Source organism: Carassius carassius, chromosome 38, assembly GCF_963082965.1.
Source record: "Carassius carassius chromosome 38, fCarCar2.1, whole genome shotgun sequence".
Lineage (NCBI taxonomy): Eukaryota > Metazoa > Chordata > Actinopteri > Cypriniformes > Cyprinidae > Carassius > Carassius carassius.
In genome coordinates, this window is record NC_081792.1 from 11399027 (window position 1) to 11423711 (window position 24685).

Sequence of the window (24685 nt, forward strand, 5' to 3'; positions counted from 1 at the left end):
CTAAATGCCTAATTCCAAAACGTGTTTTTTTTCCTCAATATTCTACTCTGCATTTAACCCATCCAAAGTGCACACACAGAGCAGTGAATACACGGCAGTCCTCTATAACCACTAAGCCATGCACTCTTCGCTTTAAATCAAGATATTTAATCGAGATCATACAATCATCAAAAGCATAAGTCACCTGCTAGATCAAGAGTTGTATCAGCATTGCACAAATGTTTGCTGCAAAACAATAATGCAATTGTTTAGAATACATTTATATGAAATCATCTGCTGAGTTCATGGGTGGAGCAAAAATATGGCAGGACTTTTACTCGTTGGCCCCTGGACTACCCAAATCTGGTAAGAACCATGCGCCAAAAGGAAGAAACAGAAGAAACCGGACGTTCTTTTAAATTGAGATTCAAGCAGCCAATCAGGGCTGGCTCTACAAATTGTACCTTAACCTTTAAAAGAAACGGTACATATATGTACCTTTTAATGTTTGGGAACATATATGTACCTTTTTGACCCTCAAAAAGGTACATACATGTACCTTGAGGTACAGTAATAAGCCTTATGGGGTACATTAGTGTATATTGTACCTTGGGGGACAGAAATGGACTCCTACTGTACCCCTATTTCTGACAGTGTACACAGATCGCACTATTACATTAAAAATAGGTTACGGGTTAAAAGCATATACAATCGATTAACAGCCTTGGAGCTCACAAGAGGTCTGTCTTTTAAAGTTTTATCAGTTATTGTTAAAAATCCATTTCTGGAGTTTTTACTTCTGGAACTTGACTGTTGCAAATATGTTTCTAATGTTTTATTCATTTTATGTGTTGTATTATTTTTAGTTTAAAAGAATGCTCAACAGGGAACTAACTCAGCTGTCAGAGACCAGCCGGTCAGGAAACCAGGTGTCAGAGTTCATAGCAAGCACAATTTTACGTGAGTGATTTTGACATTTATATGCACAAATCTAGAGACTGGATCTGTGATAACATGGTGTGTTTAGCATTAATTCAGAGAAATATATATTCAGTATTTTTCTTATGTTTTCCTATACTGTGTCTTTCTTTCAAACTGAATTTAGCTCAGGGCTTTTCACATACTCTGTGGTTTGTGTTGCAGAAAAGCAGCATGATGTGGAGATTATGTCAGCAGCATGTAAGGAGGAGAAAAAACGCCGTCCAATGTCTCAGATAAGTGGAGTGAGAAAACTGAGCCCCAGTCCGAGTCTCCCTCCAACAGGCATTCCTCGATTCGGTGTCAACACACAACATGAGAGCCTCCTGGCCAAGGTGTCCCTTCATTACACTCTTTGTCAGTTCTACTGTAGATCAGAATTGTGAAATATAAACAAAAACTTGCGATTACCTTTTTTATTTTTTATCCCGTGGTGGAAACAGAAAAACAGAATTGCAAAATTTAAACTTATAGGAAAAAAAGACACATTTGTGTTCAAATCTCACAATTCTGACTTTTTTCCTCTGAAATGCATGAAATTCAGATTTTTTTTTTTAATGTAATTCTATAGTGGAAACAGGCTTCCATAATAATTAGGCCAGTGGGTCTCAACTATGCTAGTTGTCCACAAAAATATTCAAGTGACCATGGCTTTTTACAGTTGTTTGTGATTTAATGTAACATCATTTTTTCTCTGTTTTTTTCACTCACAATTTCTACCCAATAAAATAATTTAGTGTCTGGAAAAACTAGAAACATGTATTGTCATTATAAAAAATGCCCATGGAAATTTAAGACTGATTTTCACATTCATTTACATGACTTTTCAAAAGTCTAGAAATCACAATTTTAAAATGATTTAGTTTAAGTGTTTTAGCTTGACAGCAAAATGTTGATGTGCAGAACACACACTGGCTAGATCTACTTACAACAAAATTATTATGGGTTTTATTAATTTTTACTTTTTTTATTATTATTATTCATACCTAACAGAAAGTATTATGCATATTTTGAAAATACATCATAAAATACATTAAGGTCTTACAAATCGATCTGTGTTTATAGTAAGTAAACTGAATTAAACAAAATGTTTTTGTTTTTAGAATTTTAGTTTAGTTCAGATATTTATTTAAAATGTTTAAATATACATTTTTTCAGTTAGTTCAGTATTTTAAATATTTAGATTATTTGGAACACAACAAACTATTTTTAGTGAAATATTTTGATGAAGAAATTATGCTATCTTTCATGGATTCATAGTGCTATATTATTTCTGTTCATGTTATTATAAGTGCTCTTCTTTGGAGTAGAATGACTGTATTTTTCTCTCCAGGAGCTTGAGGACATCAATCGTTGGGGAATAGATATTTTTAAGATAGCAGAGCATTCTGGGAATCGGCCACTGACGGTCATAATGTACTCCGTTTTTCAGGTAGGACATTTTGTCTAGAAATATATTTTGACATAAATGTTTCACTGCTTCGCTATTTCCTACAATATCAATAAATTGTATCACTGGTATGTAGCATTAACCGAAAATACTGTAGCTTTTCTGTATATATTTTTACGCTGGCTTTAACTGCAGATTTACCTGACAGTTGATTATATTTTTATACTCGGTAATTGCCAGGAGCGAGATTTGCTCAAGACCTTTAAGATCCCATCAGACACCTTCTTAACTTTCCTCATGACTTTGGAAGATCACTACCATCTGGACGTGGCCTACCATAACAATATCCACGCTGCAGACGTTGTGCAGTCCACAGACATTCTTCTCTCCACACCTGCCCTAGAGGTCAGTCTGGATCACGCACATACATAGTGCTCATGGGAAGTAACCTCTGAACAAACCATTGTTAACACCAGGATATTATTATTATTTTACTTTCAGGATGTGTTCACAGACCTTGAGATCATGGCTGCTCTGTTTGCGAGTGCTATTCATGATGTGGACCATCCAGGAGTGTCGAACCAGTTCCTTATTAACACAAGTACGACTCTTTAACGACAAACCATTAAAATAACTCCCAGATCCATCCCCACATCCATCCAACGCTCATTTAAAAACTGATGCACCGAAATTACAATTCTGGATTGAAACCAAGAATGCTGAATCAAACTAAAACCAAAAATAAATAAATGTTATTTAAATGATGATACGCCATCACTACTATAAAGCCAGCGGGATCTTAGCATGTCACTTTTCTTGGCACTCTTTCAGACTCTGAACTGGCTCTCATGTATAATGACGCCTCAGTGTTGGAGAACCATCACTTGGCTGTGGGCTTCAAGCTTCTCCAGGAGGAGAACTGTGATATCTTCTGCAACCTCAGCAAGAAACAACGACAGTCCCTGCGACAGATGACTATAGATATGGTGAGACTTTTATAAATATCTATTACACCTCTTTCAGGAATTCTTGAATCTGATTGGCCAGTCACTATAAAATGAGGTTAGTGATTCCCCGATAACAATCATCGTCATTAGCAATGCTGAATAACACACCGCTCATCCGGGTATTTGAGGCCGGTGCAATAGTGTAAAGGACCGCGCTGATAACATATGTGACCCTGGACCACAAAACTAGTCTTAAGTGTCAATTTTTCGAAATTGAGATGTATGCACCATCTGAAAGCTGAATAAATAAGCTTTCCGTTGATTTATGGTTTATTAGGATCAGACAATATTTGGCTGAGATGCAACTATTTAAAAAATCGGAATCTGATGGTGCAAAGAAAATCTAAATACAGAGAAAATCGCCTTTAAAGTTGTCCAAATGAATTCTTAGCAATGCATATTACTAATCAAAAATTAAGTTTTGATATATTTACAGTAGGAAATGTACAAAATATCTTCATGGAACATGATCTTTACTTAATATCCTAATGATTTTTGGCATAAAAGAAAAATCGATAATTTTGACCCATACATTAAGGTTTTTTTGGCTATTGCTAAAAATGTAGCCCAGAGACTTAAGACCGTTTTTGTGGTCCAGGGTCACATATCATGCCTGTAAGAACAGGGTGAGCAGAAGTATGCAAATACATATGTTGACAGGCAGATAAGACAGCCCTTGGACTGAGGGATATGATTGCATGGAAAAACATGGTCCTTAATTAATGAGTTGCTGTGTAATAAGCAGGGTAATGTACACCTAGCCGGTTGTTGTCGCAGTACAAACCCCAGCAGGGTGATTAGGACACTGACATGAACTGGCTGGATGTCCATTATCACTTACATAAATCTAATCTAAGTAAATGATGACAGGATTTTTTATACCTATCCATTTAAGGAAAATATAGTAACAGTTAATGGTTTATTATTTTACATCATTACCAGATTTCTGATAGTAATGATGTATGAGTGAATGACACAGATTCAGTAAGTGTTTCTAAATGATTCACTGAGGTAATGAGTGATATGTGACTCATTTGTGAGTCAAGTTCATAAGAGTTGTTCAGTTGTGTATCAGACTACTCCGGTCTCTCTTTGTTGTTTTATTTGAAAATACTGTTCATGAAACCGGATGATGTGGGGGAAACCTTTCTAAGATGTCCCATTTCAGATTCAGTGTTTTTAATACTTATAGATCTAATATCAAATTCCCCGTTGTCTCTCCAGGTATTAGCCACTGACATGTCCAAACACATGAATCTCCTGGCTGACCTGAAGACAATGGTGGAAACTAAAAAAGTGACCAGTCTGGGAGTCTTGCTGCTGGATAACTACTCAGACCGGATACAGGTAGAGCACTTCTCACTCTATCAATACAAAGTACAATTCTAGTCAGCCTTACCAACTCTATTTAGGTACATTTGTTTTGTGATTAATCAAGCATTTTTTGGCTTTTCAGTACTAATCATTCTTTTCTTTGAAAGGTGCTTCAGAATATGGTTCACTGCTCAGACCTCAGCAACCCCACGAAACCGCTGGAGCTCTACAGACAGTGGACAGACCGCATCATGGTGGAGCTCTTCAGTCAGGGGGATCGAGAGCGTGACAAGGCCATAGACATCAGCCCCATGTGTGACAAACACACAGCTTCTGTGGAAAAAACTCAGGTATGTCTGGGAGGGTCTGCAAAAAATGAAAAGAATGACATTATTTGTTAAGGCTGTCAAAGGTAGTGTATTTATGAAATTATAAAATATGTTTCAAATAATAAAAATGTGAATAAAGATGTAAATATAAAGAGTTTTCTGATACTCTTTTAATAATTTGTGAAATTACAAAAGCCAAATGTTCCAAGAAGGTTTTATAATATCACATTTAATATTTTCTCACAGTGTATAAATAGATTTTAACCGTAAGAAAAGAAAACAGTTAGTTGTAATAAATAAATGAATAAACAGAAAAATGTAAATAATAAGTATGTTGAGTATGCGGTTTTGTACTTAAAAAAAGGCCTTTATAAAATTGCACTTAATAGTTTTCTCACACTGTATAAAGATTTTTTTTTACTACATGAAAAAATATATGTATAAAACTGAGAGACAAAAGTGAAATATTACAAAATGTCTTTTGTAGGACTTTCAAAGTTAAAATATGAATTTAAGATATTAATAAAAGATGTTGTATAAATAATGACTCAACATTAACTCGTGAACTCATGAGATGAATTGTGAATATTTTATTCTATTATTAGCAGTAGTTTTTAATTGGAACAATAATCAGAATTTAGTTTTGTTAACAAATAAATAACAGTAGACTATAGATGTACATTAAACAAACTTTCTAATACTATTTTAATCATTTGCAAAATAATAATGTAAAATCCAGTCATTTAAAAAAAATCTTCACAATATCACATAATATTTTTCTTGAACTGTATAAATAGGTGTTATACAATAAAAATATGACGCTGTAAATAAAACTGAGAAAAAAGTTAAATCTTACAACATTTACATTTTCAAAACTGTCCAGGCAAATATGTGTATTTAAGATATTAACAAAATATGTTTGAAGTTGTAATATTGACATAAAATATTAAAATGTATGTGAGTTTTTAATTGTAAGACAAAAATCTGGATTGAGTTGTCATAAATCGAAATGTAATATAATATAGATGTAAATAAAAAGTATCTTCAAGTATTATTTTAATAATTTGCAAAATGACTAAAAGCCAGTATTTGAAATATCTCACTCCATATTTCTCACACTGTATAAATGTGTGTTTATACATCAAAATATGTAGTTGCCTTTTTAGGAAGCAGCTCCTTCACAAATGAATCATCATATGTTGTATTAACATGTTTTAAAAAGCCTGTCCTGTACTATAATGACGACTGTGTTTAATTATTGCTTCTTAAGGTGGGGTTCATCGATTACATTGTCCATCCTCTGTGGGAGACATGGGCTGATCTGGTCCATCCAGATGCTCAAGACATTCTAGATACATTAGAGGACAACCGCGAATGGTATCAGAGCATGATCCCCCGCAGCCCGTCGCCCACCCCTGAAGAGCAGGACTCACGGGCCACGCTGGGCGTCGCAGGCTCAGCCGGAGAAAAGTTCCAGTTTGAGCTGACTCTGGAGGAAGAGGACGGGGAGCTAGAGGCTGAAGAAGAGCAGACGGATGCAGACAGATCAAGGCCTATAACAGATCCCAGGCATCCGCAAGCCTCCCCTCGCGGAGTCACGTCCATTATAGACAGCAGCGAAAGAGAACTGGACCAAGAAATGACCAGCGAGTCCATCCTGCAGTTAGAAACTTAACAAGGGCCAGTACTAAGAGTGCTGCTTGTGTTTCTTAGTTGCACTTACGAATATTTGGGGGTCGAGTAGAGCCATACACTAAAAACTAAAAACAGATAGTGTTTTTAAGCTATATTTGTGTCCCAGACACAACCTTTTGTGAAAGCACTGAGGTGGAAGGTGTAGATGAATGTTTTCGTGCTCTCATGTGAGAGTCGCATTGAGTGACTGTCCGTGCCAACTGCAGCGGAAAGCTGATTTACTCATTTAGTGAACATTTTTCCTCTCGACTCTAGGATATTTATTACCTTGAACCTTTTTAATAATGGCTAGCTTACTGCGTTCGCTTTTTTGCCACTGAGAAATAACTTTGGCTTTTGAATGAAACGGGACAGCTGTGAGAAATATTTAAGGCAAGACACCACAAGTGGACAGAGTAAAGAAATATTAACTAATACTAATACTAATACTAACTAATCACCATACTTCCCCAGCTGATTAATCACTGTGGATTAATAATATTTATTACAAGTTTTCTGAAATGTTATGTTAAAATATGTAAATGAAGCATTATATAACTCAAATCTGCACTCATTTCCAGAACAGAAATCTGAACATTTGTTGAAAATTAATTTTGGATTTCTCTTTTAACACTCCATAAATTAGAAAATTCTGTCGACAACCAAAATTGTTTTTATATATATAAATAAATTCACTATGATTTTAGGTAAATGTTATATAAATCAGGTGAATTCTATATATATATAAAATACACATACACACACACAAACCTCTCTGTAAAAACCTTTTATGTCGACTGTAAAGCTTGGTGTATATACGTGATGCTAAAGTGGAGATTTCTGACTTTTAAGTAAAAGGCATTTGAAAATATGTATTGTAATTGAAATCTACAGACAAAAATAGATAATGTGTAATAAATAAACACTTTAATATTAATTTGTATGTTTTCTTTCCATTAGTCTGAAAGAAGACAAGGGAAGCAGAATTTACAAAATAATAATAATAATGGTTTTGCTTGTAGTGTCTTGCCTTAACAGGCTAGTGATAACTTTGTGATTGCTAACAACCTCAGGATAGTGTTGATTTCATTTTAATGTAGCAAGACTCCAAAGGGCGGTCACTAAACTATCTGTCTATAATCTTGTTTTGAAAAAAAAAAAGTAATCTAAAAGCCAAAATATTGGGCTCATCAGACAACCGTACAGACAATCCCTTTAGACGAGTCTTTGTACTGAAATACCTTTATACCTCTCTACACATTAGCACTATGTAGACATTATGATTATCGAAATAGAAACAGGGTTTATATTTTATCTGATTAACTAATAAACTACAAGTTTATCAAGCGATGACAACTCTAAATTTGACAAATGCATGAGTGAATCAGTGTTTTATGTTGATTTACTCTGCTATGCCCATGATAGAGATTGAAAGATTGTGGCTGCCTCCGCTGGGTGCTATCAAGAGCTGAAGTGGATCTGACATCTTTCCTGGTTTTGTAGTTACTGTGCATTTAAAGAGGAAGTTCTGGTCTAGATCAGCACAAACAACCCTTACACTGAGCCAGACGCGTGTCCAGCTCACACAAAGGGCTTTGAATAACTGATCCTTAAGATCCTGCTCTCATATTGTCATCAGTTTCAGAGATCTTTGCCTCAAAATATGCCAGATACATGCAATGAAATTACAGAGGAATTTGAATTTCATTTTAAATATAGTAAACTAAACTGCATTAACCAAACTGTTGGCAGAGAAAATTGTGTAGAATAAATAAATCAAAGTTATACATTTGAATTAGTTAAGATTGATCAAATGCAAAATCACTATTTCATCAGTTACAAGATTACATATTAATAATTTCCAGATAATATTATATTATGTGTTTTATTTATTGGGGTTAAGCTACCTCTTTTTCTGTACAATCAGAAAAAGCTTGACAGACTGGTTTGAAATGGATTATTTTTATATGTAACAGCTGAGAAATGACACACTTCACCTTTAGAATGTTAAAAACATTGAACTGTGATACATACATTTTGTAAATAAAAATAAATTTAAAAAAATATTAAATTCCCTCTTTGAGTAAGCAGTGCTGAAGAGAATCTGTAGCCGACTGATGTTAAATGCTAAGAGTGTCACTTTATCCAGTAGCCTTGGCCACACTCGTTCTCAGAGATTAGAAATCAAGAGCCTTAAAGCACAGCCCTTTAGCTTCAGTGACATTACAGCAGCAACTGTGAAACATTTATAATGTCTAAACTGAATTTGCTGTATGATATTACTGAACTGTGTCTTCTTCTCTGTAATAATGTGTTTCTAAGCATCCTCTGTATGTTAGTATTACTGACACTGTCAAATATATTTGTTCAATGGGTCGAGGTCACATCTGTTCCAGATAAAGTCGGTTTATCACAGTGTGTTTGTGTTCTCCAATGTCAGGGGCAAAAATACTTAATTTTTAATTTTCTGAATTGCCATTAAAATAATTAAATAATGTGTGTTTTTAAGCAATCATTCATAAATTGCTGCTGAGCACATAAAGACCAGAGATACAGGTATGTAGAAATTTGTCCGGTTAGCTTCGATGCTAATGCTAGCCATAGCTCTCCAGGTGTTACAGGCCTCGTTGGTCATATGCAGTTTTATAATGATGGATTCTCATTCTAGAAAGTGTTTGATTGGCTAAAAAAATTGTATGTGCCCCTATGGGCAAGATTAGTCAATTAGTCAAAAATAAAAAACATAGGTTACATATTGAAAGTTAATTTTCACTAATAAACACACACACACACACACACACACATATATATAGGGGAAAGGGGTGAGTTGAGCCAGTTATTACTTTGTGTTTAAAGCGAGCACATGGGTCCAACATGTGGTGCATTGGGAAAAATCAATTTGGATCTATAATATACTTCATTCAAAATATGGCTTTCTAAAAAAGAGGGGGGGGGGGGTGTACATTGAGCCACATAGAGTTAAACTGCCACTGAACATTTTCACCTCATATCAAAGAAAGAGAAGTTCAATAAAAATGACGACTTAAAATCTGTATGCAATGATTACTTATTAATAACGACCCTAATAAGGACCCTAACAACTCTGACTGCATTTTTTAAATGATTATTATTTTTATTTTTTTTTAATTAGGACAAAAAGTTTAAATTGAAGAAGAAAAAAGAAAAAAGAAAAAAGAAAAAAAAAGAGTGCAACTGACCTTAAAGAAATGGGCTGGTGCTCAACATCCCACTTGTTGCAGGAAATTAGAATTTCATAAAATCTTCAGTAGCCAATTTTAATAAACAAGGCCTGTTTAAAATGTATAAAATTAAATCAAGTTCAAAACCAAGAACAAGATCAAAATCATGTTTGGTGTGAATGAATGAATGATACTTTATTATAATCATAAGAAGGCGTGGGCCACTGGCTCAATTTTCCCCAGGAGCTTTGGCTCAAATTACCCCACTCCTACCATTTTTTCAAACTTGTATCATCTTGCAGATTTGAGCTAACAATATTGCCTCATATTATAACCTCCTAAAGCACAAACGTGTGATTTTTTTCCAGATTTGTCTGTAATTGTAATATCTGCTGATTGGCTTCATCACTCTGTCTCCTCTCCACCAGTAAGCTGGTGTGTGGTGGGCGTTCTGGCGCAATATGGCTGCCGTCGCATCATCCAGGTGGATGCTGCACACTGGTGGTGGATGAGGAGATACCCCCTGACAATGTAAGCGCTTTGAGTGCCTAGAAAAGCGCTATATAAATGTAATGAATTATTAATTATTATTATTATTATTAATTATTCAGACACAAGAAGCGTGAGCCCTAGAACATACAAAAATCACTTCTGTTCAATCTAAATGTTGTTTTCCATGGGTCTCTGTCCATCATGGGGTAACTAAAATGCTTAAATCTTCAAACGTGTGTTCATATCAACAATTTTATTTAAGGTTGTATAGAAACAAGGGGTGGCTCAACTTTCCCGCAGGCTCAAATCACCCCGCTCTCCCTTAATATCAATTTGAATACTAGATGGCGCTACAAGCGCATTGATGCAATTTTTCTCTTTTTGTACTCATGCAACTTTGTTGCTTTTTTTTCAGATGAATTTAGTTAGTTGCAATATAATAATAATAATAAGAATAATATTGTTTTATAAAATATAATAAATTATACAACATTATATAATAATATATATTCATTCATCAATAATTCCAGTGCTGTACCCTTTTTAGGTCATTTAAGAGGAAAAATCAACCATTGTTTTGATCAAAATACAATAGCTAGAACAGTTTTTATTAGAAAAAAAAAAGTAATTTAGGAACAGCTACGACTATCATCAAAAAAGCGTAGTACATTATTTAAATGAGTTCCTACATTATTTTATTATGGTTTTACAGTAACAACGATAGTAACTATACTGTATATGGATTTTTGATTTGTCATAAGAAACATGAACAATAAAGAGTCAAACTTTGCTTACATATCAGTGTGGTAAAAAGGACACTGACCTGCACCATTAATGTAAACAAAACCCCGTGTCAGCTGCTCATTTTCTGCAACCATTATTATTGATTAATTATGGAGAGACCAAAGCCACGCTCCTAAATAATGAATGGTGCTGGCTTTAATGCTTCTTGAATATTTAACGTCCTGTGGGTGGGACTGCATTGTTAGCGTTAGTTCTCCGAGCCGTCAATCAAAGCTCTGAACCCGCCCCTCTTGACGTCACACGTCTTTCAAGTGACGTCAAAGTGTCTGCAGGTGCTGGAAGAGGCGCAGTATTGGCGTAAGTGACGCTTAAAACGGCTTTTACGGTAAGACAACGACAGCAATATGCGTTTTAAATACTTTGCTAAATGATTTGTAATATTTACTGTATGGGTGTGTTTTTCGACTGGAAAGCTGCGAAAAATGAGCCCAAAGTAAGAAGAATAACCTTCATCTGACATGGACATCGCGCATCCTATACTTCTATTTATACTCCCCATCAAAGACACATCTGCCACATAGCCTTTGAAGCCTTAGCATTACATTACACTGCACGGATTCGAAAGATTGTTTGCCTCTTCGTCTTTTATATATCTAAATGATAATAATGAATCGTTTTGTTCTTGAGTATCATCTCAGAAGATGGTGAATCAGGTGAAAATATCCTCCGCAGCAGCAGTGTTGCGTGTACATGTGCTGTAGCCTATTATGTAAGGATGCTCTGATCTTTTACTGGTCATCGTTTTACTTTAATATTATACTGTATTATATAATAGGCTAGTATAACATTGTATAGGCTATGTCTCATTAAATCATTCATAATATTGCTGACGCGTTTCGTTTGCCTCCATCATTCAGCAAAACTGCTGTTATTACTCATTATGTTCTGGATGCTTTGGTCAATTTTTTTCACGTTCTTTACTGTATATATTTGGTTGCTTTGTTCATAAACGTTTTAAACATGCCAGAACTGGCTCAGTGGTCTTTGAAGCTGATCTTTTGGCTGGTATCAAAATGGTTTTGGTTACTTTATAACTGGTTATGGCTGTGAGATCAGCTAGACCTGCTCAAACCTTTTGATTTATAGGGGTTATCTGACTAGTATTTCAAATTATAATTCTGAAGCAAATCAGCTTGACAGTTCTTGGACAGCGCAGCTCTTAACACACAATGTCCAGAGCTGTCAGTCTTGATTACACTGACTTTAGCATTACTGCGGATTTGAGTCTAAAGGAAGAGAGAGTGCTTACTCCTAAAACCAATTATTATATATTTTTAAAACAATATAATCATAAAGATGTGCTCCATCCCCCTCCCCAAGGTGGTCCAGCAGTCTGTTTTTGTTAGGCTGAAAGAGCAGCTGGTCTAAAAGTTTTTATTTTTATTTTAAGCCTCTATTTTTAGTCTGCTGGAGCCCTCTTTTATCAGGAGAAATGCTGACTTTAGGATGCTTTAGTGCTCTGCGAATCTTTCAGACACTGGATGCAATGTACAGAATATCAGATCAGCTCCCAGGGTCTCCAGAGGAGAAGCTTTTTTGTTGAGTTTGTTCTGCGTCTGGTGCAATTTTCTTTGATTGTGATAATCATACATAGAACCAAGCCAAAGCTGAAGCTAATTAAACTTCTAAAAATCTCTTATACAAATTAGGATATGAATGTTAGTTTTCCCTTCAGCCATCCTCTGAGTTCTCTATCTAAAGATCATGTTGACCTAAACCTGAATACAATGCCAATCTTCAATCCCAGTGAGCCTTTTGCAAGAGTCCAATTATCTCTGTTCCGAATGAATTCTGGGTACTGCTGCCCAGTACATACTGTATGGACACTTATTAATTGGCATCCAGTTATGCAGTATAATCTTTTTGTTAAAATTTGTACATTTACTCACTGTCATTTTTATCCAAACTTTGTAACTTTATTCAAGGATCACTCCAGTTATATTGTAATTGCATGCAAATGAGCAACCTGCACATTATTCAAAAATTTTACTTTTGTGTTACACAGACCTGAAGGAATTTTCATATTAATATAATCTGTTAAAATTATGACTTAAGACATGTTAAATGTCAGAGCTGACATTACGGTTGTCTCTGGAACTGTAAGGTCAAAGCATGTTGCATTATAGAATACAGTATCAAACATAGTCTTGTTCTTTTGTGCACTGTGCACAGTATGTATACTATATAATGTAAAAAAAAACACATGTACATAGTGAATAGATAGATCAAAAGTGACATGACATTTATAAAAAATATATATAAAAATTATCATGGTTTCCACAAAAATATTAATCAGCAGAACTGTTTTCAACATTGACAATAATAAGAAATGCTTCTTGAGCAGGAAATCAGCATATTAGAGTGATTTCTGAAGGATGATGTGACACTGAAGACTGGAGAAATGATGCTGAAATTCAGCTATGCATCACAGGAATGAGTAAAAGTAAAAATTTTAAATATTTATTTTACTGTATTTCTGATCAAATCCAGCTTTTGTAGGCATAAAATACTTCATTCAAAAACATAAAAAAAATAGCATGCTGTTACGAATTCCAGCATCAGTATGTGTGTATGACATGACCTACTTGAGGCAAACATCGCTCTAATTTGACATGTTACGGCCTCTGTCAGAATGAGTTTAATTTAAAGGGTGAAATGGCCAGTTAGTCCTCATGTGAAGTTGAACCTTTCAGAGAAAGCCTGATAAGAATCAAACATCTGCCATTGTCACCGTGAAATGCTTGCTCAGTGTTCCATCTCTTCAGCATTTTCTTTTATAGTTAGGCTAAATGTGTCTGTCAGACATTCTGGTTATTGCTTTTCACTTGATCCCAATCTGTTTTTCCATGCTCTGTCGAGTCATTGCAATAAATACAGCATGGAAACTCATGTTACATTTGTCCTCCAGATCTCTGACTCTCTTTATCTCTTTCTTCCCTGCTCACCTTCAATATCCGGCCTGGTACTTGTCTTACAAAGAAGAGTAATGAGTAATCTAATGGCGCTTTTCCACTGCGTGGTTCGACTCAGCAGTGAGCTTTGCTCAGCTCGGCACTTGCGTTTCCACTGCAGATAAGTATCGCTTTAGATCGGGCAGGATTATTCACATTTCGTTATAGTTGTGCCGCCTCTATTACCACGACTCCTAAAAAATAACTTTTCATTCCACGTCGCCTCATCAAGTTCTCACTGGATCCGCTCCTCTGCTATTAACGAGAGAAATGTCTTTACCTCAGCAAAAGACAACAAAATGTTTTGGTTGTTAAAAAAAAGGTGCGCTCGTTGGCTGTGCTGATTTAAATCTAGTGGTTCGTTTGTGTCACATGTTCAGTGAAGCAGGTAGTGTTGATTCTCTCCGGCCAATCCATGATCAGCAGAGTTTACACGTCATGTTTTGGTAACTGTACAGTTACCTTGGAACCTCAACAGAAGTGGTACTAAAAAAGTACCAGGTACTGTACCCAGTGGAAAAACCCCCAAAATTAACCGTACCATGCCGTGCCATGGAGTGGAAAAGCACCAAAAGTCAACCTTAGAGGAAAAGTTCACCCAAAAATTTTAATTTGCTGAAAATGCATTCACCCTCAAGCCATTTAAGATGACTGAGCACTGTCTAGAGAAAGACGTGCTGTCATGGTGATAGTGTCCAACTCCACACAGAGAAAAGAGATGCTCCGCCCAGAAGAGAGCTTGCTTTTCTCCCAGTTGACCCGAAATCCCAATCGGGCAAGGAGCAAAATGACCTGGTTCCTGTGTTCTCAAACCAACTCCTGGGACTGTGCTACAATCAGCCAGTCATCAAGGTAGTCGAGGATGGGACCGCCCTGTTTCTTCAGCGGGACCAGATAGCTTGTGGCTCCGCCCTACTGTTGAGGGTAGTGAAGGATGAGCCCACAAAGCTTGTCCTGGCCGAAAGCAGCACATTCCATGTGAGCTCCCTGTATACTTCCAGGAAGAAGGGCACCAGGTGGGATGGCACTTACCCAGTGCCTCCAGACCTTAGAAACCAATCATCCAACCACGAGCACTTGAGGGAGGGTGGTGAAACAAACTCCAACCCAACAATTGCAGTGGCCTGGCAAGCACAGCCACCAACTCCACATCAGACTATGGAACACCTGAAAGCGTCAGCCCAGCAATGCCCTCCACGTCAGAAGGCGTGAGTCCACCCCCTGTTGCTGCGAGGGAGACTTCATTCTCCTCCTGAGATCCAAATGAGAAATTGAGTTCACCCGTGGATGAGACGCCTAACTCATCCAAAAACTCAGCCGTGGGGAACGGAGCATGCTGGGGAATGAAACTGCATATGCTTGAATTTTGTGATTATTCGAGCGATGCAACTTTATTTCTTAAGTGAAGGAGAACCGCAGACCTGGCAACCCTGCCATGAACTACAGCTGATATATAGGGTCAAATAGAACTTGCAGTCATTTTTTTTCTTGTTTATATTGCATTTAAATTTTTGCATTAAAATTTTTCATTCTAATATATATATATAATTGCTTTATTGGCATGACTGTAAAAAAAATACAATATTGCCAAACCTTGGAATATATGTAGAGCAACATAATAATAATGAAAATATCAAAATAATAGAAGAAAACATTATAACAGTTTAAACTTAAATAAACAGTGTAACAAATTAGAACCTGAGTGAACATTTGTGTTAACATTCCTCTCCTAGTACTGTCTTTATCTGTAACTCTTCAGTCATGGCTGTAAAGTTCTTTATGATGTTTGTGAATTTGTTCATGTATAGGTCTCTTATTGATTTAAATTTGTAACAGTGAAGTTGGAAGTGTGCCTCTGTCACGATCTCTCATTTAAGTCTTATCACATTTTTTTTTGTGTGTGTGTGCTTCTCAGCCTTTTGGCTAAGGTCAAGTGTAGTATCTGTTATTATCAGTTTAATATCTGACGCGTCCCACCTTCCAGAGAATACATTTCTGAGGAGGTCATGGTCATGGAGAGTTTGACTCCTAACCTTAAGGTTGTGGGTTTGAGTCTCGGGCCAGCTTGAGCAGGGCACCGAACCCCCAAATGCTCCCTGGGTGCCGCAGCATAAATGGCTGCCCACTGCTCTGGGTGTGTGTTCAAGGTGTGTGTGTGTGTGTGTGTGTGTGTGTGTGTGTGCACTTTGGATGAGTTAAATGCAGAGCATGGATTCTGGAATGGGTCACCATACTTGGCTGTATGTCACTTCACTGTTTAACAGCCCTATTTTGAGACATTCAAAGTCTGATTGACAGGATATAATTGGCTCTGAACATTGGATGTTTTTAAAGAATCGGCCAATGGCTGAAAGTGCAGATAATTGCTTTTATCTGCTGATACCGATTACTGGCCGATACATCTGTGCATCCTACTTAAGATCAAATTGAATTTGAACAGAAGAAGGTATCTTAGGTGGAAGTGTAATTTTGTTGCTGTACAATACTACAGTTCATGCTACCTATGTATTTCACTCTCAGTTTTCAATATTTGAAAACATAATAATATTTATTATGTTTTGAAATGTTTATGGTACATTTTGGAACTTGGCATTAGTGTTACTCAGTCTGCGAGAATGTTTATAAACTGATGCCGCTATGTCTTAAATGCTGCAAAATATGTCCAAACGTCCTCTTTTTCTATTTCCTCCAGATGGCTTCAGCTACAGATAACCGTTATGGACAAAAGGAGTCTTCCGACCAGAACTTTGATTACATGTTCAAAATCCTGATCATCGGAAACAGCAGTGTTGGAAAGACCAGCTTTCTGTTTCGTTATGCAGATGACTCCTTCACACCAGCATTTGTAAGCACGGTGGGCATCGACTTCAAGGTGAAGACAATCTACAGGAATGACAAGAGGATAAAGCTGCAGATCTGGGTGAGATCATGTTTCCCATCACCTCATAAGCAGAACACATCTGTGCCAGTTTAAGGCCTTGTTGTGGTTATTGTTTAATGAAGACAAAGGTAAAAGGTGCTTTTTCATTTTTTCATTCTTGTTTTCTTACTGGAAGGTCCATAGTAGGTCCATCTGTTGAGATTTTACTTGTGTTTAAAGTCACTGATATTGATTGTCTCATTCCAGACCTATAAATCTCATTTAAATGTCAGAAACAGAGCTGTGGCTTAATGTGCATGCACCATCATGGACCTAATGAGTTTAACAGCATGTAAAATGGTGGAAATTAATTGTGATAGAGATGCCATAAACCTAAACATTTTAAATCAACCAATAGAGCAAAAAAAACTAACAAAAACAAAACAATTAATCCGCAGTGATTTAATGGAGAAAGGTTGTGGTCTACATTAAAAAAAAGTATTTAGGCCTAAATTTAAAATGTAGCCTATGTTATTTTAATTGCATATCAAACATCCATCCATTTAGTTTCCAAAAGGTTTAATACAAACAAACTAATAAACTTAATGTGATGCATTATTTGTCAATTAATGTTTTTTTATATAATAGTGACATTTCTCTTACAGTGCTAATCTACTGAATGTGTTAGAAACACAATAACCAAATTTATATATTTATCAATCAATCCGATTTGTTTCAATCTCATACATTTTAACTAACTGAATATTGATTGTTTCACAGCTAGCCACAAACAAATGTTATTGTTTTCACAATGAACAGAATTATGCAGATTTGCAGCTATTTAAAATTAATGTATTTTAAATTGAAAAACATTCATTTAAATGAAATCAAGAGTCAAAAATATGCTATGATTTTTGGAGTGCAGAAATCTTATGTGTACAGAAATACAGAGAAAGAGAGAGAGAGAGAGAGAGAGAGATGGTCGGTAGTCAATAGGTTTGGGGAGGTTTGCTGATGTGCTAGATGAGTAACCAATCAGAATCGCTCGTGATGTATCCAGACCCCTCCCCCAGTGCCTTAAATTTCCCTCTGGTGGAAGACAACCCTCCCCCACCCCGCAGACCCAAGCAAACACACACACACACACTCCCACCAGCTTTACAATGGATAAAATATAGAGTTGTGCATCGTGCAGTATAGGGTACAAAAGACCGAATACCGAATACTTGCCATTTATTGAATACCTCATAAAATGTAGTGTATATTCCCTAATATATCTTAAAAATAGTGTAATGCAATGATGACTATATCAGACAGTACTATGCTTCATTGTCACATGACCTCAAGTGTGATTCACAGTGATTCAGTGGTGTCCAGCTGTCATCTTGGAGGTTATCTTTTACATTTTAACCCTGTAAAGCCTGGCATATTAAATAACAAGAAAATGTATGTATTTTTTGATTGAAACAGGTTATTAAGCTTTTAGACAAAATATATATATATATATATATATATATATATATATATATATATATATATATATATATATATATTGAAATATTGAAAGACTGTAATGTAATGTTGAATGACTGTATTGTTAATCAGTGAGATCTTTATAACAGTATAACTTTCTTAAAATGCTTATAAATATCAGTTGTCACTCTATATTTCCTATTAATGTCTTCTTAAGATGATATTTAAATTATTAGTTTTATTATCAAAGCTCTGAAGTTTCGAAACATTTAAAGCAGTGCACTACAATGATAACTGAGAGATAGAAAATAAACGTTTATCAAATGCCTGATGATCATATGCTCACATTTTGAGTGATTCTTCTAAAAATGATGTATGGATAATAAAGTAACCTTAAATACGGTGCTTCAATCCAGTGTTTGTCTTGAAATATTAACAATATAAAAGATTTTCTTACGTTTACTTAATAAAAATCATTAAAGATTGTATCAAATATTCAGGGTTAATCCTTTTTAAAGTGTAAAAACATCAAGTCATGCCCCAAGAGATGTTAGGAATTGCAATTGATATTGCTTACAGTTCATTCTTCACAAAAGAAATGGCAGGTCTAATCAAGCACATTGCATAGTGGTATTTTATTTTTTATTCAGTGGCGAAAATGAGCTTCCATAGGTTTTTGCTTAGCATGGATGCAAAATTGAATTGAATTTTTTTGCTTAATGCTCTGTATGGTTTAGGGACCGTGTAACAGAAAAATGAAATAATGCTCATTTGCATCATACAGTTGAAAAGATGCTATATAACTGTGGTATCAGAGTCAAGAGCCAGACATAGGTTTGCAGTCTCACAGATCGTCTGGTATATTAATAGGTCCATCAGTGCTGCTCAGTAGACACCATTCTGACCACAAGTCTCTTAGAGGTTACATTGATTGTGAGGATTAGTCTGCTGATTTATTACAGTAGAATTAGGTGGATGCATAGAAAATCTCATACGTCTGTCATAGTGTTAATTTCGTCAGACGAGACGAGACGAAATATGTTCGTCAACAACCTTTTTTTTCATGACTAAGACGAGACGATGACAAGACTGCGCACCACTGTCCAAAAACGCTGACTAAGACTAAATTAACATGCATTATTGTTGACGAAAAAAGACGAGACGAAAATGTTTTGCATAAAATAAAAAATAAGATAAAATCTCTCTTCATTTTCGTCTACAATCGTCTCTGCTTTTTCATCAACTGTTACGCCTTTAAAAATTCAGAACGAGTTTGCGGCTTCCCGCTGTTGCTCAAGTTACAGGTCTCATACTCCTGTTGCTGCCAGCCTGTGGCTGCAACACGAAACTGCTGAACACACAACACCCAAAGCGAACACGAGTGATGAGCGAGCGACGACGACATGCTAGGTTGAAGGAAGAGGCTCGATATTTGTGTGTTATAGTTAGCAGCGGTCTGTTATCAAGAAATAAAATAGTGTGTGCGTAAAAAGAATTTGTCCACACGCCGCTCAAAAAATACAAAATAAAAAAAAATTCCTGAGCGCAAGTCCACCGTCTAGGCAGGCTTTTTGTGTTAAATTATATTTCCTGTTGCTGCGCAGGCTCTTTTATTCTATATGACAGCTTATGTCCCGATGACCGGTCTTTGCATTACGATTAAAAGCAGTATCAATAAAGTAAAAAAATGTGATCAGGTTAATCATTTGTGAATGTGTCTCCTAAATCAGAATTTGAAAACCAGACACATTTAACATTTCCATCCAACAAAAATCATTCAACAAGTGTATTTTGTCAGGTAATTATGACATTTAACCAATGTTTGAGATATGTGAAACACTTTTTTTTACTGAAATGTTTATCAGTAATAATGTGTTATTTTAAAAAAACACTAGAAATTTTTTGACTAAAACTAGACTAAAATTAAAAGACTTTTAGTCGACTAAGATACCTTGAGTTTTCTTTTGACTAAAACTAGACTAAAATGACGAGACTTTTAGTCGACTAAAACTTGACTTACAAAAAAAAATATGTGAATGACTAAATATGACTAAAACTAACAAGGACATTTGGCACAAGACTAAGACTAAGACTAAATTAAAAATAGGTGACGAAATTAACACTAGTCTGTCATAAAACTGCAGTTTGTTGCCAGCCCCTAGACAAGCCCTTGTTTGGTCTCCTGCATAAGTCAGGCTTCTAATGACTGAACTGAATGTGTTCATAATTAACAGGCTCATTTATCTGGTACAGTGGTGCAGGGATCAGTTCCCTACATGGTGGATGCTTATTGTTTTACTTGCACTCAAGTTTCTTGATAGGAGTAGCTACATGTTAAAACCGATACCACGGCTAAATCCTGTTTTCCTGGTTATGTGAAAACAAAAGTGCTGGGGGTCATTGAAGGAATATATATATATATATATATATATATATATATATATATATATATATATATATATATATATATATATATATATATATATATATATACACTTTTATTAAGCAAAACTACATAAAATTGATGAAAAGTGATAGTAAAGAGATTTTTGATGGAAAATTCTGTTTCAGATAAATTGTTCTTTTTTCAACATCAACTATTATTGATAATGGAGCATAAATTATGGTAATAATTGATGATAAATGAGCAGCAAATCAGCATATTAGAATGATTTCTAGAGGATCATGTGACACTGAAGACTGATGCTGAAAATGCAGCTTTGCATCACAGGAATAAATTGCATTTTAAAACGAATTCAAATAGAAAACAGTTATTTTAAATTATAGAAAGTGAAAGTGACGTGACATACAGCCAAGTATGGTGACCCATACCTGGAATTCGTGCTCTGCTTTTAACCCATCCAAAGTGCACACACACACACACTGTCAACACACACCCGGAGCAGTGGGCAGCCATTTTTTATGCTGCGGTGTCCGGGGAGCAGTTGGGGGTTCGATGCCTTGCTCAAGGGCACCTCAGTCGTGGTATTGAAGGTGGAAAGAGAACTGTACATGCACTCCCCCCACCCACAATTCCTGCCGGCCCAAGACTCGAACTCACAACCTTTCGATTGTGAGTCCGACTTTCTAACCATTAGGCCACGACTTCCCATAAAATATAATAATATTTCACAATATCACTATATTTAATGTTATTTTGAATAAATAAATGCAGCCTTGGTGAGCATAAGAGACTTCTTTTAAAAACATTGCAGTCTTAAACTATTATTTGTAACAGTATGTTCATACTGTAATGGCATTATCGATCTAACAAACAAATGCATATTCTGTATATTTTAAATTTAAATGATTGGTTTTGCATTTTTTTCCTATTTCATCTTGTGCATTGCTGGCTGTTCCTTCACAGGACACTGCGGGACAGGAGCGCTACAGAACCATCACCACCGCCTACTACCGCGGAGCCATGGGCTTCATCCTCATGTATGACATCACCAACGAGGAGTCTTTTGCTGCTGTGCAGGACTGGTGAGTTAACTAAACTGTTTGTCTCTGCACTAATGAATGGTGCAGCTTGTCAACTACACAAACTCAAACACACGTGACGCTCGCTGTGTTTTCAGCGTCTCAAAATACGAGATATGAACATAAGAACTTCATCTCTACAGCTGCTCTGAGAGTCACTTCACCAGCTTTACATGGTTTAATTAGAGAAAAACTACTATCAAACACAAACTGAATCTCAAAGTCCTTCATGTCGATCCGCCAAAATAAAAGTTCACTTTAACTTGAAGAAATTATTACAGAAATATATTAATATTGTATATTCAAATATACTTCCACAGTAATATTAAATTTTGTATTATTATTATTATTATTATTATTATTAAGGGGTGTCTTACAACCAATATATTTTTTTCATCCAAGTTTTAAATAACTGTTTTGCAAAATAAAAAAAAAATATATATGTATATAAATTAATTGCTATATTTTCATTTGATTACATTTTAAAAGATTGATTAAATTGTTAACATTTAATAATTCATTTAATTATGCTAAAATTGTATTTCATCTTAAATAATAAAAAATAAAATGAAAAAACATAATTTAGGAAAAAAATAAATAAAGGTAGCTACTCTGTGAATTTTAATTGTGAATGTTTATATTTGTCCTCAAGGTTTGACAAACATGATGAAAGCTTTTTTCTGCCCCATTAATGGTACATTAATATTGTAATAAATATTGATATCATGATATAGAAAAAAATATTGTGATAATATTTTTGACCATATCCCCCAGCCGTAGAGGAAAGTTAGTTTAACAAGCAAACATTTAATCAAATCTGACTGTCTCCCGCAGGTCCACCCAGATTAAGACGTACTCATGGGATAACGCTCAGGTGCTGCTAGTGGGCAACAAGTGTGACATGGAGGATGAGAGGGTCGTGGCCTCTGAGAGGGGACGACAGCTCTCCGAGCATCTCGGTAAGTCATGTTTCCAGGTTGGTGCAATATTTTCAAATATTCACAGCTATAATTTTAAATATATTAAAGGTAGGGTCGTCGATTTCAGAGAGGCTAGCTATAGCAAGCTAGCTTTGAAATCAAGATCCCCACTCTCCCTGCATAATCACTTTCCATGAAAAGTAATTCTACATTATAGCATTGCAATTTAAATTATTTGGCAATATATTTGGTATAATATCATGCATAGTCATAAAGTAACATACATGTGAATAGTTGGATGAAATCATCTAGATCAGATTTGAAATATTCTTAAAAAATTCTACATAGAACTTAGAGTCTGGAAAATAATGGATTTTTTTTTTTTTTAATGATGTGTAAATGTTGGCAGCTCACTTTAGAGTTTTAGAACAAGGCTTTGGTCTTGAATTGGTTTCCTCTTTTGTCCGTAGGTTTTGAGTTTTTTGAGGCCAGTGCCAAGGACAACATTAACATTAAACAAACCTTCGAGCGGCTGGTGGACATAATCTGCGAGAAGATGTCAGAGAGCCTGGATGCCGCTGATCCTGCAGTGACGGGAGCCAAACAGGGGCCGCAGCTCACCGAGCAGCCCACCGCTCCGCACCAGGACTGCGCCTGCTGAAAAACCCACGGCTCTCTCTGCACTGCCTTGCACCAACACACAAAAACAACAAGTTTAGATATTTAAAAAGAACAAGAAACATAAAACCCTCAATTCCCTTACTGCCTCCTCTGGTCACACCCTCTAGCTCCACCCCCTCCTCTCTGAAAACTCATTTTGACATCTCAAACTTTGAAATTATTTTATTCAACGTGCAATCCTTTCGATTTTAAAAGGAAAGCCTTAATGCCCTTTAAAGGGATAGTTCACCCAAAAATTTGAATTCTGTCATGGTTTACGCTCCCTCAAACAAAAAGATATTTTGAAGAATGTTTAACCAAACAGTTGTTGGTCCCCTTTAACTCCCTTAGTATGGAAAAAATACTATAAAAAGTCAATGGGGACATTTTAGTTTAAACACATTCTTCAAAATATATTTTATATTCAGCAGAAGAAATTCATACAGTTATGGAACAACTTGACGGAGAGTAAACAATGACAGAATATACATTTTTGGGTGAACTATCCCTTTAAGGGTTTGATTAGGACTACAAGTATGATTAAGCCCGCATTATGTTTTAATGACTTTATAATTAGGCCTATATTTAAATGTTAGGAGTGTGTGATTAGGCGTAGGTTTATCAGGAGTCAGTTATCTTTATGTTTTCGATGCCTTCATATCACTTCATATTTTAACACTTTTTTCTTCTTCTACACTTCCATATCCTTAAATTATTTATGAACAAATAGAAAAAGAGAACTGGAGAGATATCTATATAGTTATTCCAAAAAGTGTACATAAATACAGTTCAGTATTTAAATAATACAGTTAGAAATACATATCTTATATGTTTTGTTAGTCTTTTGAAAATTACCAATTCTGACAAATATAAAGAGAGTTAGAGAAGTCAATTAATACTGTTTTCATGGTAATTCTTTGCAGTGCTCGTCTCAAACCTTTCTTGCTTATTTGTATCTGTGACGTTGTATCTTGTTCACTGCCTTGCCTCATGTAACTTCAGTCCCGGGACTGAAAGCCAGATATCATACACAGACATTCCTTAATGTAAATTTGCATGGAAGGAAATAAAGCCATTTAGGCAAATAGTGGTAGGATTCCTTTCTCAGTGCTTCGTTAGGTCTAGTCAAGTGTATTCCTAGTCAAAATCTGAGTTTGATTTGCAGCCATGC

General features: G+C 35.6%; 2 protein-coding genes and 1 pseudogene across 4 annotated transcripts in view; all 3 read left to right on the forward strand.

Moving 5' to 3' along the window:
• The window catches only part of LOC132119307 (cAMP-specific 3',5'-cyclic phosphodiesterase 4C-like), a 75003-nt gene extending 68065 nt beyond the window's left edge, over positions 1 to 6938 (forward strand). For all 3 annotated transcript variants that reach the window (XM_059529147.1, XM_059529149.1, XM_059529148.1), the window contains exons 7-15: positions 846 to 939; positions 1123 to 1292; positions 2291 to 2389; positions 2588 to 2752; positions 2849 to 2948; positions 3179 to 3333; positions 4579 to 4701; positions 4836 to 5018; positions 6268 to 6938. In XM_059529147.1, coding sequence (XP_059385130.1) covers positions 846 to 939; positions 1123 to 1292; positions 2291 to 2389; positions 2588 to 2752; positions 2849 to 2948; positions 3179 to 3333; positions 4579 to 4701; positions 4836 to 5018; positions 6268 to 6672 — 1494 coding nt within the window. In that variant the 3' untranslated portion in view covers positions 6673 to 6938. The remainder of the gene's footprint in view (positions 1 to 845; positions 940 to 1122; positions 1293 to 2290; positions 2390 to 2587; positions 2753 to 2848; positions 2949 to 3178; positions 3334 to 4578; positions 4702 to 4835; positions 5019 to 6267) is intronic.
• A 4440-nt stretch (positions 6939 to 11378) lies between these two features.
• rab3ab (RAB3A, member RAS oncogene family, b) lies at positions 11379 to 23962 on the forward strand. The gene is made up of 5 exons (XM_059529150.1): positions 11379 to 11492; positions 16811 to 17038; positions 21819 to 21937; positions 22769 to 22893; positions 23325 to 23962. The coding sequence occupies exons 2-5, from the start codon at positions 16811 to 16813 to the stop codon at positions 23513 to 23515; spliced, it is 663 nt and encodes a 220-aa protein (XP_059385133.1). The 5' UTR covers positions 11379 to 11492; the 3' UTR covers positions 23516 to 23962.
• LOC132119768 (U2 spliceosomal RNA) lies at positions 16022 to 16155 on the forward strand (annotated as a pseudogene).
• Positions 23963 to 24685: the final 723 nt, after the last annotated feature.

Bases quoted from the DNA above. Each gene is read 5' to 3' on its own strand.
- rab3ab (XM_059529150.1), top strand. From the start codon at position 16,811: ATGGCTTCAGCTACAGATAACCGTTATGGACAAAAGGAGTCTTCCGAC. The intron at 17,039-21,818 runs GTGAGATCATGT...GTTCCTTCACAG, and splicing joins GGATAAAGCTGCAGATCTGG to GACACTGCGGGACAGGAGCG. The intron at 22,894-23,324 runs GTAAGTCATGTT...TTTTGTCCGTAG, and splicing joins ACAGCTCTCCGAGCATCTCG to GTTTTGAGTTTTTTGAGGCC.